This window comes from Lepidochelys kempii, chromosome 5 (assembly GCF_965140265.1).
Source record: "Lepidochelys kempii isolate rLepKem1 chromosome 5, rLepKem1.hap2, whole genome shotgun sequence".
NCBI classification, from domain to species: Eukaryota; Metazoa; Chordata; order Testudines; family Cheloniidae; genus Lepidochelys; species Lepidochelys kempii.
In genome coordinates this window covers 129,600,659-129,617,673 of record NC_133260.1, presented here as the reverse complement: position 1 = coordinate 129,617,673, position 17,015 = coordinate 129,600,659, and the positions used below count along the sequence as shown (strand labels likewise).

The window sequence follows — 17,015 nt, the reverse complement described above, 5'->3', positions numbered from 1 at the left end:
TCTAGCCCTCGGGCCAAAAAGTTTGCCCACCCCTGCCTTACATGATGTACTTTGTACAAAAGTTTTGCTGAAATTGTCTAACAGTGGCAATTATCAATGATACACATGGTCATATTTCAATCATACACCATCACAACCCATAAAGAAGCTTAATAGAAATAGGGCAGCAAGAATCTGAGCCAGCTGTTCTTTTGTGGCTCCAAATGCCATCCAATGTTATCCGGGGACCAGAGTCAGTCCTGCCCAACAGCAAAAAGGCATTATTTTACTGCTGTGGAAAGATTGTTTTAACTATTATGGCATTAACTCTTCTTTCCATCGCTGGGAAAGTTTTTACTTTGGTCTCGTTGGCCCAAGTTGCTGATATATTAAGGGAGCAAGAGAAGACGACAACAAGCTGGCTTTACTCTTGGCTGTTCCATGACGGAACAAATTTCACAGCATGACAGCTTGTTGAGAAAAGAAGAGAATTCAAGCACCCCATTCACATTGTATTTGTGGATATCAAGGCAGAGTTTGACTCTGACAGGGAATCACTCTGGCTGACCTTTAAACTCGCAGGCCTCTCTGACAAGTATTGAAGAACGTTCCATCTCTTATAATGACAACTCCTCAGGCTGTGTTCTTGTAAATGAGAAAAAAAATCACCTTCTTGCAAATTAGGTCAGATGTTCAACAAGGATATGTCACTGCCCCAGAACTCTTCAATGCCATCATAGACTATGAGCTTGACCACACACTAAGTAAATGTCATTCAGGCATACGCATTGTTAGGAGACTGGAGAGCCCCGAAAACAGGCCACACCCTGAGACACTCCTGTTTCCCTGTGGTGAGGCACCTTTATCCTTTCTTGTTTTTAATGTTATTTTTTTAGTATGTGTTTCAGGTTTTCCAGCAGTAGGGGGAGCCATGATTGGGGCATGTCTGGACATGCGGTGTATATTCCTGTCATAGGGCGCATGACATATATACACAACTGTGTTAAAAGCTTCTCTGTGGGGTGTGGTGAAGTGGTGACAGACTCTAGACAGAGAAACAGATTCATCTGACCACAGCTCGTACGCCTTGCCACGCCACCTGGCAGGAAGTGAGATTTTACTTACTCACTATAATTGTAGCCTAAGATTGTGTATTTAGGTCCTACTGTAGTTTTCAACAAATTATTAAAGCCACCTTGTCTCTCTCGAACTTGACTGAATTGCTCTGGAGGAAGGGCCATTCGTAACAGCCTAAAATACAAGAACCTCACTGACACAAATTTTGTCTACAACACAGCATTAGTTGTTGAATCAGTGGACAAGCTGATTGCAGTATCTAAACCCCTAGAAAGTTCACTTGCAAAAAAGTCAGCCTGAAAATTAATTGGGGCGAAAACAAAATTATTCTAGCTGGCAACTTTGAACAGGCTGTGGGCTCTAGCATTTAGTGGATGACCACCCAGTACAGATTGTCAGCAATTTCACCTATCTGGGCTCTGTTTTGGATAACATGGGCAGCAAAAGAACTTGAAACTTACACTGCAAAAGCATTGTCAGTAATGGGACACTTCATGAAGAACGTCTTGCAAACCAAACATCTTGATCAGTAGAGAAAAGATGCTGAGGATATACAATGCTTTGGTGGTCTGAATTCTGACCTGTGGGACTGAAACATGGCCCCTCACTGTTTAGATTGAAGAGATATTGGACGCCACTCAAATGAACCAACTCTGAGAGACTGAAAACATAAAATGGTTCAAATTCAAGCCAAATGAAGAGAACCATCTTCTAACTAATTAGGTCCCGCTCTCTCAAACAAACAGTCACCCAATGCTCTCTAAGGTAGTATGGTCAATTTCTCCGAATGCCTACCAATCTTCCCCATGAGAATCATCTTTGACTTGAATCGAATGAAAGCAGGATGGAAAAGACATACAAATGTATCCCCAGAAGACCTAAAATATGATGGTTGGACAGCAACAGATACCTGTCCCTAGCAGGCATTCTACCTTGTAATACACCAGGTTTGGTTCAGGACAGAACAAAATGGGGCCCTGTAATGCATTCTGTGGCATCTATGCTGCATAGACAGCATGAGAACTATCTATCTAGCTATGCAACTAGAAGGGATGCAAGCTTTTTCATTTTTTAATTAAACATTTGATTCTAGAGAAGAAGACAGACCCTAATTCCACAACTGCCATGGAATTTTAAGAACAAGGAATTTCAACAACCCAGCTGGGAAAGAAACTTGAGAAGTTGTTCCCTCCTCCAGTAATATTTATTCTGTTTAATTTTAACTTTTGTTCTTTGAAACAAAGCTTCTATATAGCAAACATTCCAATCATGCAACCAAAGTATTGGAGAGACATTTTAAAGTCATATTATTCAAAAAAATAATCTTGGTTTCAAAAGACAGTTATGGATCCTAAGTGACTATAGAGTAGTTTCTTACCAGATTATTTACATAATCTAAGCACTAAGAGCAAAGAAATGAATAGTTAAGTACATAAAGCTTACACGACTCTCAAACACATTTTTATCTAATACAAAGAAATGCTTGAACTCTGACTTAAAGATTTAAAGGTACCCATAGCAGTGCCGCTGATCTGAAGGTATACATTGTCCCCAAATGTGAAATAGTTATGGGTAAGGACAAAGTCACAAAGTTCAGCCACCAGGTTAGCCGTGACATTATCGGGGATAGTGTTCTTGACGGCTTGTAGTCCATCTTTGTGTGGAATGTTGGTGTAGAGGGCTTCTACATCCATAGTGGCCAGGATGGTGTTATCAGGAAGATCACCGATGGATTGAAGTTTCCTCAGGAAGTCAGTGGTGTCTCGAAGGTAGCTGGGAGTGCTGGTAGCGTAGGGCCTGAGGAGGGAGTCTACATAGCCAGACAATCCTGCTGTCAGGGTGCCAATGCCTGAGATGATGGGGCGCCCAGGATTTCCAGGTTTATGGATCTTGGGTAGTAGATAGAATATCCCAGGTCGGGGTTCCAGAGGTGTGTCTGTGCGGATTTGAACTTTGTGACTTTGTCCTTACCCATAACTATTTTACATTTGGGGACAATGTATACCTTCAGATCAGCGGCACTGCTATAGGTACCCGCATGGCCCCACAGTATGCCAACATTTTTATGGCTGACTTAGAACAACGCTTCCTCAGCTCTCGTCCCCTAAAGCCCCTACTCTACTTGCGCTATATTGATGACATCTTCATCATCTGGACCCATGGAAAAGAAGCCCTTGAGGAATTCCACCATGATTTCAACAATTTCCATCCCACCACCAACCTCAGCCTGGTCCAGTCCACACAAGAGATCCACTTCCTGGACACTACAGTGCTAATAAACAATGGTCACATAAACACCACCCTATACCGGAAACCTACTGACCGCTATTCCTACCTGCATGCCTCCAGCTTTCACCCTGACCACACCACACGATCCATCGTCTACAGCCAAGCTCTGCGATACAACCGCATTTGCTCCAACCCCTCAGACAGAGACAAACACCTACAAGATCTCTGTCAAGCTTTCTTACAACTACAATACCCACCTGCAGAAGTAAAGAAACAGATTGATAGAGCCAGAAGAGTTCCCAGAAGTTACCTACTACAGGACAGGCCTAACAAAGAAAATAACAGAACGCCACTAGCCGTCACCTTCAGCCCCCAACTAAAACCCCTCCAACGCATTATTAAGGATCTACAACCTATCCTAAAGGATGACCCAACACTCTCACAAATCTTGGGAGACAGGCCAGTCCTTGCCTACAGACAGCCCCGCAACCTGAAGCAAATACTCACCAACAACCACATACCACACAACAGAACCACTAACCCAGGAACTTATCCTTGCAACAAAGCCCGTTGCCAATTGTGCCCACATATCTATTCAGGGGACACCATCACAGGGCCTAATAACATCAGCCAAACTATCAGAGGCTCGTTCACCTGCACATCCACCAATGTGATCTATGCCATCATGTGCCAGCAATGCCCCTCTGCCATGTACATTGGTCAAACTGGACAGTCTCTACATAAAAGAATAAATGGACACAAATCAGATGTCAAGAATTATAACATTCATAAACCAGTCGGAGAACACTTCAATCTCTCTGGTCACGCAATCACAGACATGAAGGTCGCTATCTTAAAACAAAAAAACTTCAAATCCAGACTCCAGCGAGAAACTGCTGAATTGGAATTCATTTGCAAATTGGATACTATTAATTTAGGCTTAAATAGAGACTGGGAGTGGCTAAGTCATTATGCAAGGTAGCCTGTTTCCTCTTGTTTTTTCCTACCCCCCCCCCCCAGATGTTCTGGTTTAACTTGGATTTAAACTTGGAGAGTGGTCAGTTTGGATGAGCTATTACCAGCAGGAGAGTGAGTTTGTGTGTGTATGGGGGTGGGGGGGATGTGAGAAAACCTGGATTTGTGCAGGAAATAGCCCAACTTGATTATCATGCACATTGTGTAAAGAATTGTCACTTTGGATGGGCTATCACCAGCAGGAGAGTGAATTTGTGTGTGGGGGGGGTGGAGGGTGAGAAAACCTGGATTTGTGCTGGAAATGGCCCACCTGATGATCACTTTAGATAAGCTATTACCAGCAGGACAGTGGGGTGGGAGGAGGTATTGTTTCATATTCTCTGTGTATATATAAAGTCTGCTGCAGTTTCCACGGTATGCATCCGATGAAGTGAGCTGTAGCTCACGAAAGCTCATGCTCAAATAAATTGGTTAGTCTCTAAGGTGCCACAAGTACTCCTTTTCTTTTTGCGAATACAGACTAACACGGCTGTTACTCTGAAACCTGTATAGAAAGAGTTTGAGATGTGCGCTGGAAATAGATTTCTAAAATGTGTTTAGCAGGAAGCACATAAGACCAGCCTGCCCTAGACCAAGGAATGTGCACTTTTCTAATCAGTGTAATCACAGGCAGAGGACAATGCATGCACATTTATATATAAAGGTAAACAAAGCCATCAAGCTAAACAAGCAGGGGAGAAGACTGCTTAACAATCACACCATGGGACCAAATCTGCACTCAAGGAAATCTTCATGGCTCTTTAAACAGAGACAACTAACTAATATAAGCAGGAACAAAGACATTTTAGTTATCCATCACTGAAGTGACTCAGGGTTCAGTGCCCTGTGAGCCTATGAAAGCCAGATCCTATTGGCCTGGAAGGAAAGAAAAGCAGGAAACTGACCCAGACTTTAAAGTGAGAAGGAACCATCATGATCATCTAGTCTGACATCTTGCACATCGCAGGCCAGAGAACCTTACCCACCCACTCCTGTAACAGACCCTTAACCTCTGGCTGAGGTCCTAAAGTCCTCAAATCTTGGTTTAAAGACTTGAAGTTACAGAGAATCCACCATTTATTCTAGTTCGCAAGTCAGCAAGTGACCCATGTCCCAAGTTGTAGAGGAAGGCAAAAAAACCCAGAGTCTCTGCCCATCTGACCTGGGGGAGAATCTGACTCTAAATATGGTGATCAGTTAGACCCTGAGCATCTGGGCCACACACCTGGGAAAGAATTTTCAGATGCAAGTCAGAGCCCTCCCCATCCAGCGTCCCATCTCCGAAGGTTGCAGATATTTTTTAAAAGTCATCACGGACAATACCATCCCCTCCAGTCTTGAAACAAGTTAGATTTTTTTGCCTCCACTACCCTTGGAAGACTGTTCCAGAACTTCACTCCTCTGCTGCCTAGAAACCTGCATCTAATTTAAAGCCTAAACTTGTTGATGGCCAGTTTATAGTTATTTGTACCAGTGCCAACATTGGCCCTTAAATAATTGCTCTCTTTCCCTGGTATTTATCCCTCTTTATTTATCGACACCAATCATATCTCCCCCTCAGCCTTTGTTTTGTTAGACTAAACAAGCCAAGCTTCTTAAATCTCCTGCAATAATGTAGGTTCTCCATTCCTCCGATCATCCTAGTAGTCCCTCTCTGCACATGTTCCAGTTAGAATTCATCTTTCTTAAACACGGGAAACCAGAATTGAACCCATAATTCCACATGAGGTCTCACCAGTACCTTGTATGTCGGTAATATCACCTCCTTATCTCTACTGGCAATACCTCATCTGATGCATCCGAGGATTATATTAGCCTTTTTCATAGCCGCATCACACTGGCAATTCAGAGTTATTCTGTGATCAACCAATACACCCAGGTCTTTTTCCTCTGTTGCTTCCAACTGATATCTCCCCAGCTTACAGCAAAAATTCTTGTTAGTCCCTAAATGCATGACTTTGCACTATTAAGTTTCATCCCATTTCTATTACTCCAGTTTTCAAGATCATCCAAGAGGACTTTCTGACCTCCAGAAGGCAGCATTCCATGCTGAACCATCCCTTCAAATCCTTGTAAGCTTTTTGCCTTCTCTTGGTAACTTGTCTGACATGCTTATTCATCCAATTTGATCTGCAACCCTTCCCTACAATTTTTTATCTATCCCCTTGCTTGGGATGCAGGCTCCAGATAGTTTCTGTAACTTTGACTTAAAGTAATTCCAAGCCTGCTCCACATTCAGATCTTTGAGTTGTTCAGTTCAGTCCACTTCCCTAAGTAATTCCCTTAATTTTTTTAAGTTGCCCTTTTGAAATCAAGGACCCCAGTTACTGACCTATTTTGTTTATCCTTAGCTGAACCTGAACTAACTCATGATCACTCCAATCAAGGTTGTCCTCTACAACCAGTTCTTCTGTGAGGTCCTTGCTACTTACCAAAACAAAATTACCTCTTTTTGATTTGGTGAAGAATCTGTCAGCTATCACATCCAGGAATATCTGGGCCCTACCATTATTAGTAGTGCTTGCCCTCCAATCTATATCTGAGAAATTAACATTCTCCAAGATCACACAGTTCCCAGAAATTTATTTCATTAAAAATATTAAAAAGGTCTTTATCCATTTCAGATCCTGGGAGTCTGAAGCAGACCTCAAGTAATATAGGTTAGAAATCTGTTTACACAAAGATAGTAACTTGCTGAAATTAAGTTTTAGTCACCAGAAAATGTGACTTATTTTGTTTTACTTGTAACCACATTTGTTTCTTTTATTCTTACTTATCACTTATTCTACTTATTTATTCTACTTATCACTCTGTTCTTTTTTAAAAAGCTTATTCTGGTTTTATTATAAAAAAATCTCAGTGTCATATATTAAAGTGAATTTTGAGTCTTCAACTAAACTAGTAAGCTGCCGTGCACTCTTTGGAGGCAGCAAACTTAATTTCTAAGAGTGCCCAGTGAAAGGGACTGGACGTTGCAGAGAGATGTCTCTGGGAAACTTGTGAATTGGAGTTCTTTGATAGTTACCTGCAAGGAAAGATTTGGCCTAGCAAGGTAGAAGAAGTGGCATGTCAAAGCAGCAGCAAACGCTCTCTCCTGCTGAAGTTGATTGGGGGTAATGCAGTAGCTTACAGTTCTGGGTACCTTAAGCAGAACATCACAGAGACATTGGAGAGCTAATATTTAGTTGTAATAGACTTCATGCCTACAATAGGGCTGAAGTTTCAATGACTCACTGTAACTTACATTTAAACAGAAACCACAACTCCCTAGCACACAACCTTCTGTCCCCAAGATTATCGGGGAATTCTCTCAGACTACCTGACGAGTCACACTGAATCTGATCTTCGAAGTTGGAGTGAACATTGGGGACCGAGCACTCTGCTCTCCTGGTCCAACAAACCCTGTCAGCCAGGTAAAGATCAGAGGCTTCTCTATCCCCAACTATCTTAGATGTTTTCAGATCATCATAGGAAAGTATATCACCTAACTATAAGACCACTGGGCAACAAGCTGGGAGAGTAATACAATCACCGTGCATCAAAAACTGTCAGTGGCTTAACCCCAAATCAGCTCCAATGATCACCTTGGCGTGGTTCACCACCAGATTAAATCAGTTGAAGTACACAAATACACCCGTGTCCACAATCCGATCAGAATGCACCCACAAGCAACAGACTTTTTGCATAACTATGCTGCCACAGTAAAGAACATTACTTCTAGTCCATAAAAACCATAAAATCATGGATGGCAGAACAATTTTGTCCAGCAAACTAACCAATTGCTGGACCCAAGCGCTGACTACTGCAAAGAGCTCTCAACCTATTCTACAGAAAAGATCAACTAAATCTGAAAGAAACTCACAAAGGCTGACCTTCCTAAACTAGACCATTTAATATTAATCTCTCTGCTACTTCTGATGGAGTTTGGACCTGTCATGTACAATGAAACCCCAGAATATGAAAAACATTCAAGTCACCACTCCTGCCGAACAGAGCTAGTGTCTCCCATCACACCCTCTCTGGTGAAAGCCAGCAAGGAAACACTGTGTCCTGTGCTGGGAAAAATAATTAATACCTCTTTCAGAAGAGCAAACCTCTCCAACTATTGCCCACATTCAGCCTCCCTTTCCTAGCAAGAAACACTGAAGCTCCAGAAAAACCAAGACATCTTCAGGCATCCTGCATGCTGAAGAATCTTGGCTTCAGACCAGGACACAGCGCAGATGATCCTAGCACTGCTAATGATTGTCTCCTCTTTGCAATGGGTACTGGCCATTTATCAATACTCATACTAACTCCCTCCACAGCCTCAGACAATCATAGAAAGGTGCTGCTCACTCATTTATTGAGTATATTGGAAGTCAACTATTCAGTGTGTTACAATGACTTCAATTATTCTTTCCATCAGGACCCAGACAGTGGCGATAGGAGCAGTAGCCTATCTCCAAAAGTAGATACCTGGGGGGCAAGAGAGAGATCTAACCTGCCTCTCCTCAGTTTTAATATCTATGAGTAAGGATTTCAAGAAGTGGTGAGGTACCACAGACTCTGCTGCTAACAGCATGCCAAAAACAACGAACTATATCTCAGTTTCCAAAGACAACCCATGCCACCACACGAATGTAACTATACCTAGATCAGCATCTGAATGAACTGATGCCAAGAAGGCTACACTCTTCATAGTAATCCACCAACCTGCACCTTTGGGCCTAAAATTCTGGTTCTACAGCTCCAAAGCTATAGGCCCTTCCTAAAGCTAAAGAAAAAGCTCTCCTAATTATCAATTAGAAAGGAAAAATCTTTCTTAATACTTTAGAAAGAGTAATATACTCAAGCAGTGCCCTATCCTGCTCCCACTGAAATCAATGACAGAAGAGCTCGCATTAAAATCAGTAGGAGTAGGACTGGCCCCCAATGCTCAAAAATAAACTTCAAACTTTACTTTACAAATAGAAAGGAGAATCCCTCCAGAGCACCAATCCTCCTCTTCAGCCTATAAAGGGTACAACTACAGTCGTTCAAGTATCGCTGTAAGCGATGGGAAGATAACCTCCTTTCCATTCTCAACTCCTGTGACACTAGGGCAAGGAGAACAAGGTGTCATGTTAACTTGAATCCCTGACTGGGTAGGACACAATGAGACTCGGGAGTAACCACCAAAATGGGACTGCTTACCTTAATTCGAGGCATGGTGACAGTGGGTGGCTTTGCTTCAGCAATGAAACTGTGGCATGTTCCTTTTTCAACAAGTTCTGTAGTGTAGGGCATGAACTGTTTACCCTTTGATCCAAACACGAAATCATCTCTCAAAGCATCTATCAACACAATGACCACTTTTTTGAAGAGAGGTGATGGAATCTTGGTCCAATTAGAAGTCACTCCTAAAATAAAAGTAAACATAAAATGTATAGATCATCAATGCAAGTTAAGAGTCCACAACAAAAATGATCAGCACTTCTCAAACTTCACATAAGATTCCTGCAATAGTTATAATTGCCAATGACAGCAATTTAAAGTTAGAAAGTCAGCCCACATTTTCAAGATTTGAAATTCCAGTCTAGTACCAGTATTTGACTGTGCATGTTCTGGTTTTCATTGTAAACAAGACAGGACCATACTGTTTTTAGGTCGCCTGCAGCTGGAACCTATGTCTATCCATATCCACCTTGGCTTCAGGAAATCAAAAGATTCAGTCCACGCGGTCTTTATTGGGACCTAAGTCAGACTAATGCACTGACCTGCAGTGGTGCCCATCATTGTGGGGAAGTGCTAGATGTAGTAAATAGAAATGGGGTAAAACGGCTTGTGAGCCCTCAAGTGGCTACCACTGCATTTTATGTTTTAGAAGCCAGCTAGTAGTTTTTATATACAACTTCCTTGTATGTTGCGTATATTTAGAAAATATGGTTATCTGGAATCCCTTTGTGCCTGTGCTTTTATATATTGTTATGTAAAGAACAAAATAAATAGGGATTCAACTGAAACAAGTACTAATCATACGGTCTTACTCTTCACAGCCAGGGACAACGTAACAAAAGCAGTCAAGATTCACAGAAGCAAAAAGCTGTGGCAGCAGCCCCACTTCCACCTCCGTGTGGGGAGCTAGCAGTCCAGTCCCATTCCAGAGAGGCACAGGGAGGAGGTGGGCATCCTATCCCCTGGGGAATAGGGCGGTTGGTGGACTAAGGTGGTGGGGTGGGTCTCATTGATGGCTGGCCCAGAGCAGCCATTAGAGCCCAGCTTGCTCCATGCTCAGCTGTGGCCCAGGCTACCACTGCTACTTCTTGTCCAGCTGATAGGGAGACAAAGGACCAATCAAATTAAACTTTATTTTCTTTCCTCTGCCAGTGCCTCAGCTCCTGCTGGCTTTATTCTTTCTCATGAATCATAAAACCAAATACACCAAAAACCCCCCAAACACTTGGGATCCTGGATCTTATTTTGCAGCTTCCAGCCCAAAGCAAGCTTTTAAAGCCAAATTCTAACCACCTGTAAAAGGATTTAATAATGGAATTGCTGTCAAGCTGTTAATCAGAACAATATGAATAGAGCTGTTATAATAAAAGGTACAGGGACCATGGCAAACATAGGGAGCCTGTGATGGAAAGGAATTAACGTCTCAAATGAACATGGGTGAGTGTGATCCATGTACAAAAATAGTGCAAGGAGCGAGGGCAGGCTCTCCATGTGCACATGCTAATGATGCACCTCAGGATTTTCTTGCTTTCAATAATTAGATCTGACAAGGTTTGTCAAGAAGAAAAAGTGAGCAAGGGCCCAGCAAGGCAGGGGATGGGGGCACGGTTACCTATGCAGGTTACCTGGGCTGGGGATTGGGAAGTGGGACAGGGGCTGGTTACGTGGGCCAAGCAGGGGTAGGCGGAGTGGAAGATGTACTGACTACCTAGGCAAGGCCAGGAGAAAGAAGAAGAGGGTTGGGGGGAACCAGTCACCTGGACTGGACCAGACCAGAGAAAGAAGAAGGGGGGAATGGGCTGCTTACCTAGACAGGATAGTGGAAGGACTGAACGGGTAAGACAGTGGCAGGCAGAGGAGGGAATTATACCTAGCTAGGGGTGATTACCTGGCCAGGCAGGGGAAGGAGGGACCAAGGGTTACCCAGGCCAAGCGGGAGATGGGGGAGGGGAGGGAGGTCCAGGTTACTTAGGCCAGCTGGGGGAAGGGGCAGGCCGGATACCCAAGCCAGGTGGAGAATGGGCCAGCAAATTACCTGACCCAGGCCAGGGAAGGAGAGGACAGCGGGGGCGGGTTACCCAGGCCGGGCCAAGTCAGCGATTTGGGGGGAGGGGGAAAGGGGAAAAGAGAAAAGAGCTGCTGGGCCCAGCAGAGGAAGGAGAGGACAGTTGGGGCTGGTTACCTGGACAGGGCTGGGGGCGGTAACCGGGCCAGGCGGGGAAGAAGAGGGCGGAGGGTGGGAGGACCATAACCCGGGCTGAGCCGGATGGGAGGGAGGAAAAGAGTTACCTGGGCCGAAGAGGGGAAGAAGAGAATAGTGTGGGGGGGTGTTTACCTGGGTTGGGCGGGGGACGGAGAGGGCTAGGGTCGGTTAGCAGAGCTGGAAGCGATTACCCAGGCCAGGACTGGGGGCGGTGGGTTACCCGGGCCAGGTGGTGGCGGTTACCCGGGATGGGGTACCTGGGCCGGGCAGAGGACAGAGAGGACGGTGGGAGCTGGGGTCAGTTAGCAGAGTTGGAAACGATTACCCAGGCCGGGGCTGGGGGCGGTGGGTTACCTGGGCCAGGTGGTGGCGGTTACCCGGGATGGGGGGGGACGCGGTACGGACGGTGGGGGCTGGGGTCGGTTAGCCGAGCTGGAAGCGATTGCCCGGGCCGGGGCTGGGGGTTACCTGGGCCAGGTGATGGCGGTTACCCGGGATGGGGGGGGGGGCTGGTACCTGGGCCGAGCGAGGGACGGTGGGGGCTGGGACGGTTAGCCGGGATGGGGGGTGTACCTGGGCCGGGCGGGGGACGGAGGGGGCTGAGGCGGTTACCCGGGATGGGGGGGGTACCTGGGCCGGGCAGGAGACGGAGGGGGCGGTGGGGGCTGAGGCGGTTACCCGTGATGGGGGCGGTACCTGGGCCGGGCGGGGGACGGAGGGGGCTGAGGCGGTTACCCGGGATGGGGGGGGTACCTGGGCCGGGCGGGGGACGGAGGGGGCGGTGGGGGCTGAGGCGGTTACCCGGGATGGGGGTGTACCTGGGCCGGGCGCGGGACGGAGGAGGCGGTGGGGGCTAAGGCGGTTACCCGGGATGGGGGGTGTACCTGGGCCGGGCGGGGGACGGAGGGGGCGGTGGGGGCTGAGGCGGTTACCCGGGATGGGGGGGGTACCTGGGCCGGGCGGGGGACGGAGGGGGCTGAGGCGGTTACCCGGGATGGGGGGGGTACCTGGGCCGGGCGCGGGACGGAGGGGGCGGTGGGGGCTAAGGCGGTTACCCGGGATGGGGGGTGTACCTGGGCCGGGCGGAGGACGGAGGGGGCGGTGGGGGCTGAGGCGGTTACCGGGATGGGGGGGGTACCTGGGCCGGGCGGGGGACGGAGGGGGCTGAGGCGGTTACCCGGGATGGGGGGGGTACCTGGGCCGGGCGGGGGACGGAGGGGGCTGAGGCGGTTACCCGGGATGGGGGGGTACCTGGGCCGGGCGGGGGACGGAGGGGGCGGTGGGGGCTGAGGCGGTTACCCGGGATGGGGGGGGTACCTGGGCCGGGCGGAGGACGGAGGGGGCGGTGGGGGCTGAGGCGGTTACCGGGATGGGGGGGGTACCTGGGCCGGGCGGGGGACGGAGGGGGCTGAGGCGGTTACCCGGGATGGGGGGGGTACCTGGGCCGGGCGGGGGACGGAGGGGGCTGAGGCGGTTACCCGGGATGGGGGGGGTACCTGGGCCGGGCGGGGGACGGAGGGGGCTGAGGCGGTTACCCGGGATGGGGGGGGTACCTGGGCCGGGCGGGGGACGGAGGGGGCTGAGGCGGTTACCCGGGATGGGGGGGGTACCTGGGCCGGGCGGGGGACGGAGGGGGCTGAGGCGGTTACCCGGGATGGGGGGGGTACCTGGGCCGGGCGGGGGACGGAGGGGGCTGAGGCGGTTACCCGGGATGGGGGGGGTACCTGGGCCGGGCGGGGGACGGAGGGGGCTGAGGCGGTTACCCGGGATGGGGGGGGGTACCTGGGCCGGGCGGGGGACGGAGTGGGCTGAGGCGGTTACCCGGGATGGGGGGGGTACCTGGGCCGGGCGGGGGACGGAGGGGGCTGAGGCGGTTACCCGGGATGGGGGGGGTACCTGCGCCGGGCTGGGGCGGCTCAGCGGGCGGAACCCCGCGGGCCTCTCTCCAGGGCAGGGATCTCACGGGCACCGGGAAGAAGCCCCGGAGGAACAGCCCCACCCCGAGCGCCTGCACCAGGAGGCAGCCGGCGGCGAAGACCCCCGAGCGCAGCCGCATCCTCGAGCTAGGAGGTAACCCCAGTGCAACAGCAGCGCTCCGAGCCCGTCCGGTTTAGGGGCAGGGGGTGGAACACCGCCCTATCAGCGGCCCAGGCTCTGCTCAGCCAGCGCTGCGATTGGCTAGTGACTAACCAACCGGCACCCTCCCCCTGCAAAACAAACAAACCTCAGCGCTAAACCGGCCCGAGCCCGGAAGAGCAGCTCAGAAAACTACAACTCCCAGAAGCCCCTTCCACAGCCCCCTGCTCTATGGAGCGGCGCAGGGATCAATCCGCGTTGCCCCCTCCCCGCAATCTTGCCCAGCGGTCTTGTAGGGACTGGGAGGAGTCACTGGTGTTCCCTCCTGGTCCATGAGCGGCTGCATGGCCAAAGTCACGGGCCATGGGTGTGGCTATCTAGGCTAAGGCCTGCACAGCCTGGGCCTAGGGCTAGTCAGCTGCACGTGCCTTTGGGACATGGTTGGTGCCTAGCCCATCAGGAAGTCCTGCCACTTGCCCAGCATTTGTTAGTTAACAGTGGCAAGCGAAGGAGAGGGATGTGCTGGGCATGCAGCAGCAAGGGGCAAGTGAGGGTGGGGAAAAGGCGCAAGGGCAGAGAAATCTGGGCAAAGCTAAGTCTGGTCAAGCGACAGCTCAGCTGCTCTCCAGATGGGAAGGAAGGTAGCAGCACCCAATTCCCTGGACACTACCTGGCCTGTAGAGAATGGAATTAGGAAAGAAAAGGCTAGAAGAAATAGCCAGCAGTTAGCCCACCACATTGAAAGAAGATTCCAAAGTGTGCTTAATGTGAATTGAATTAGTTTTCTGTATTCATGTGCATACAATGCAGCCATGCATTACTTTGGCAGTCCTCCAGCTACTATGTGTTAATGACCTGTCTGTGACTCTGCTGCTCTGCCATCAAATTGACTAGATATTCCCTCTCTCATTTAAAAAGTGAGGCAGGGCCTGATTTTGCCCATTTGCTCCTGGATTTAGCTGTATCTCCATTGCTGTGATATTACTCCAAAAGTCTACAACATGCCTTTAGCTGCTTAGAGTCATGCTGAGATCCTGGATCTCATTGCCAGCTGAGGGAAAGCATGGGTGCAGCAAGATCTTGTGCACAGCCCTGCAAAATAAAGATCTTTTTTGTGACCATTGCTAAGTAGATGTCTGCCAGGGGGCCACAACTGGGACACTGTCCAGTGTTGAAGAAAGAGCAAAGAACTCATAGATATTAAGGTCAGAAGGGACCATTATGATCATCTAGTCTGACCTCCTGCACAATGCAGGCCACAGAATCTCACCCACCCACTCCTGCAATAAACCTCTCACCTATGTCTGAGCTATTGAAGTCCTCCAATCGTGGTTTAAAGACTTCAAGGTGCAGAGAATCCTCCAGCAAGTGACCTATGCCCCATGCTACAGAGGAAGGCGAAAAACCCCTGGGGCCTCTTCCAATCTGCCCTGGAGGAAAATTCCTTCCCGACCCCAAATATGGCGATCAGCTGAAACCCTGAGTATGTGGGCAAGATTCACCAGCCAGATACCCAGGAAAGAATTTCTGTAATAACTCAGATCCCACCACATCTAACATCCCATCACAGGCCACTGGGCCTATTTACCATGAATAGTTAAAGATCAATTAATTGCCAAAATCATGTTATCCCATCATACCATCTCCTCCATAAACTTATCGAGTTTAATCTTGAAGCCAGATAGGACTTTTGCCCCCACTGCTTCTCTTGGAAGGCTATTCCACAACTTCACTTCTCTGATGGTTAGAAACCTTCATCTAATTTCAAGTCTAAACTTCCTGATGGCCAGTTTATATCCATTTGTTCTTGTGTCCACATTGGTACTGAGCTTGAATAATTCCTCTCGCTCTCCGGTATTTATCCCTCTGATATATTTATAGAAAGCAATCATATCTCCCCTCAACCTTCTTTTGTTTAGGCTAAACATGCCAAGCTCCTTGAGTCTCCTTTCGTAAGACAGGTTTTCCATTCCTTGGATCATCCTAGTAGCCCTTCTCTGTACCTGTTCCATGTTTAAGAAGGATGAATTCAAACTGGGAGATGACCAGAACTGCACACAGTATTCCAGATGAGGTCTCACCAGTGCCTTGTATAATGGTACTAACACCTCCTTATCTCTACTGGAAATACCTCACCAGATGCATCCCAAGACCACATTAACTTTTTTCACGGCCATATCACATTGGCAGCTCATAGTCATCCTGTGGTCAACCAATACTCCAAGGTCCTTCTCCTCCTCCATTACTTCTAATTGATGCATCCCCAGCTTATAACTAAAATTCTTGTTATTAATCCCTAAATGCATGACCTTACACTTCTCACTATTAAATTTCATCCTATTTCTATTACTCTAGTTTACAAGGTCATCCAGATCCTCCTGTATGATATCCCGGTCCTTCTCTAAATTGGCAATACCTCCCAGCTTTGTATCATCCGCCAACTTTATTAGCACACTCCCACTTTTTTTGCCAAGGTCAGTAATAAAAAGATTAAATAAGACTGGACCCAAAACCGATCCCTGAGGAATTCCACTAGTAACCTCCCTCCAGTCTGACAGTTCACCTTTCAGTATGACCCGCTGTAGTCTCCCTTTTAACCAATTCCTTATCCACCTTTCAATTTTCATATCGATCCCCATCTTTTCCCATTTAACTAATAATTCCCCATGTGGCACCGTATCAAATGCCTTACTGAAATCTAAGTAAATTAGATCCACTGCGTTTCCTTTATCTAAAAAATCTGTTACTTTCTCAAAGAAGGAGATCAGGTTGGTTTGACACGATCTACCTTTTGTAAAACCATGTTGTATTTTGTCCCATGTACCATTGACCTCAATTTCCTTAACTACTTTCTCCTTCAAAATCTTTTCCAAGACCTTGCATACTACAGATGTCAAATTTACAGATCTGTAATTACCCAGATCACTTTTATTTCCTTTCTTAAAAATAGGAACTATGTTAGCAATTCTCCAGTCATACAGTACAACCTTTGAGTTTACAGATTCATTAAAAATTTTTGCTAATGGGCTTGCAATTTCATGTGCTAATTCCTTTAATCTTGGATGAAGATTATCTGGGCCCCCCTATGTAGTCTCATTAAGCTGTTCGAGTTTCACTTCTACCTCAGATATGGTAATATCTACCTCCATATCCTCATTCCCATTTCTCATGCTACCAGTATCCCTAAGATCCTCATTAGCTTTATTAAAGACCGAGGCAATGTATTTGTTTAGATATTGGG

At 47.6% G+C, this 17,015-nt stretch overlaps 1 protein-coding gene across 12 annotated transcripts in view; it reads right to left on the bottom strand.

Annotated features, from left to right (window-relative positions):
- Positions 1–13,828, bottom strand: part of LOC140911861 (GPI ethanolamine phosphate transferase 2-like) — a 168,892-nt gene extending 155,064 nt beyond the window's left edge. For 9 of the 12 annotated variants that reach the window (XM_073345856.1, XM_073345867.1, XM_073345864.1 and 6 more), the window contains exons 1-2: positions 13,577–13,828; positions 9,475–9,680 (exon numbers count right to left, since the gene is read on the bottom strand). In XM_073345856.1, the coding sequence (XP_073201957.1) occupies positions 9,475–9,680; positions 13,577–13,754 (384 nt within the window). In that variant the 5' untranslated portion in view covers positions 13,755–13,828. The remainder of the gene's footprint in view (positions 1–9,474; positions 9,681–13,576) is intronic. The other 3 variants (XM_073345858.1, XM_073345859.1, XM_073345869.1) reach the window with 1 other exon arrangement.
- Positions 13,829–17,015: the final 3,187 nt, after the last annotated feature.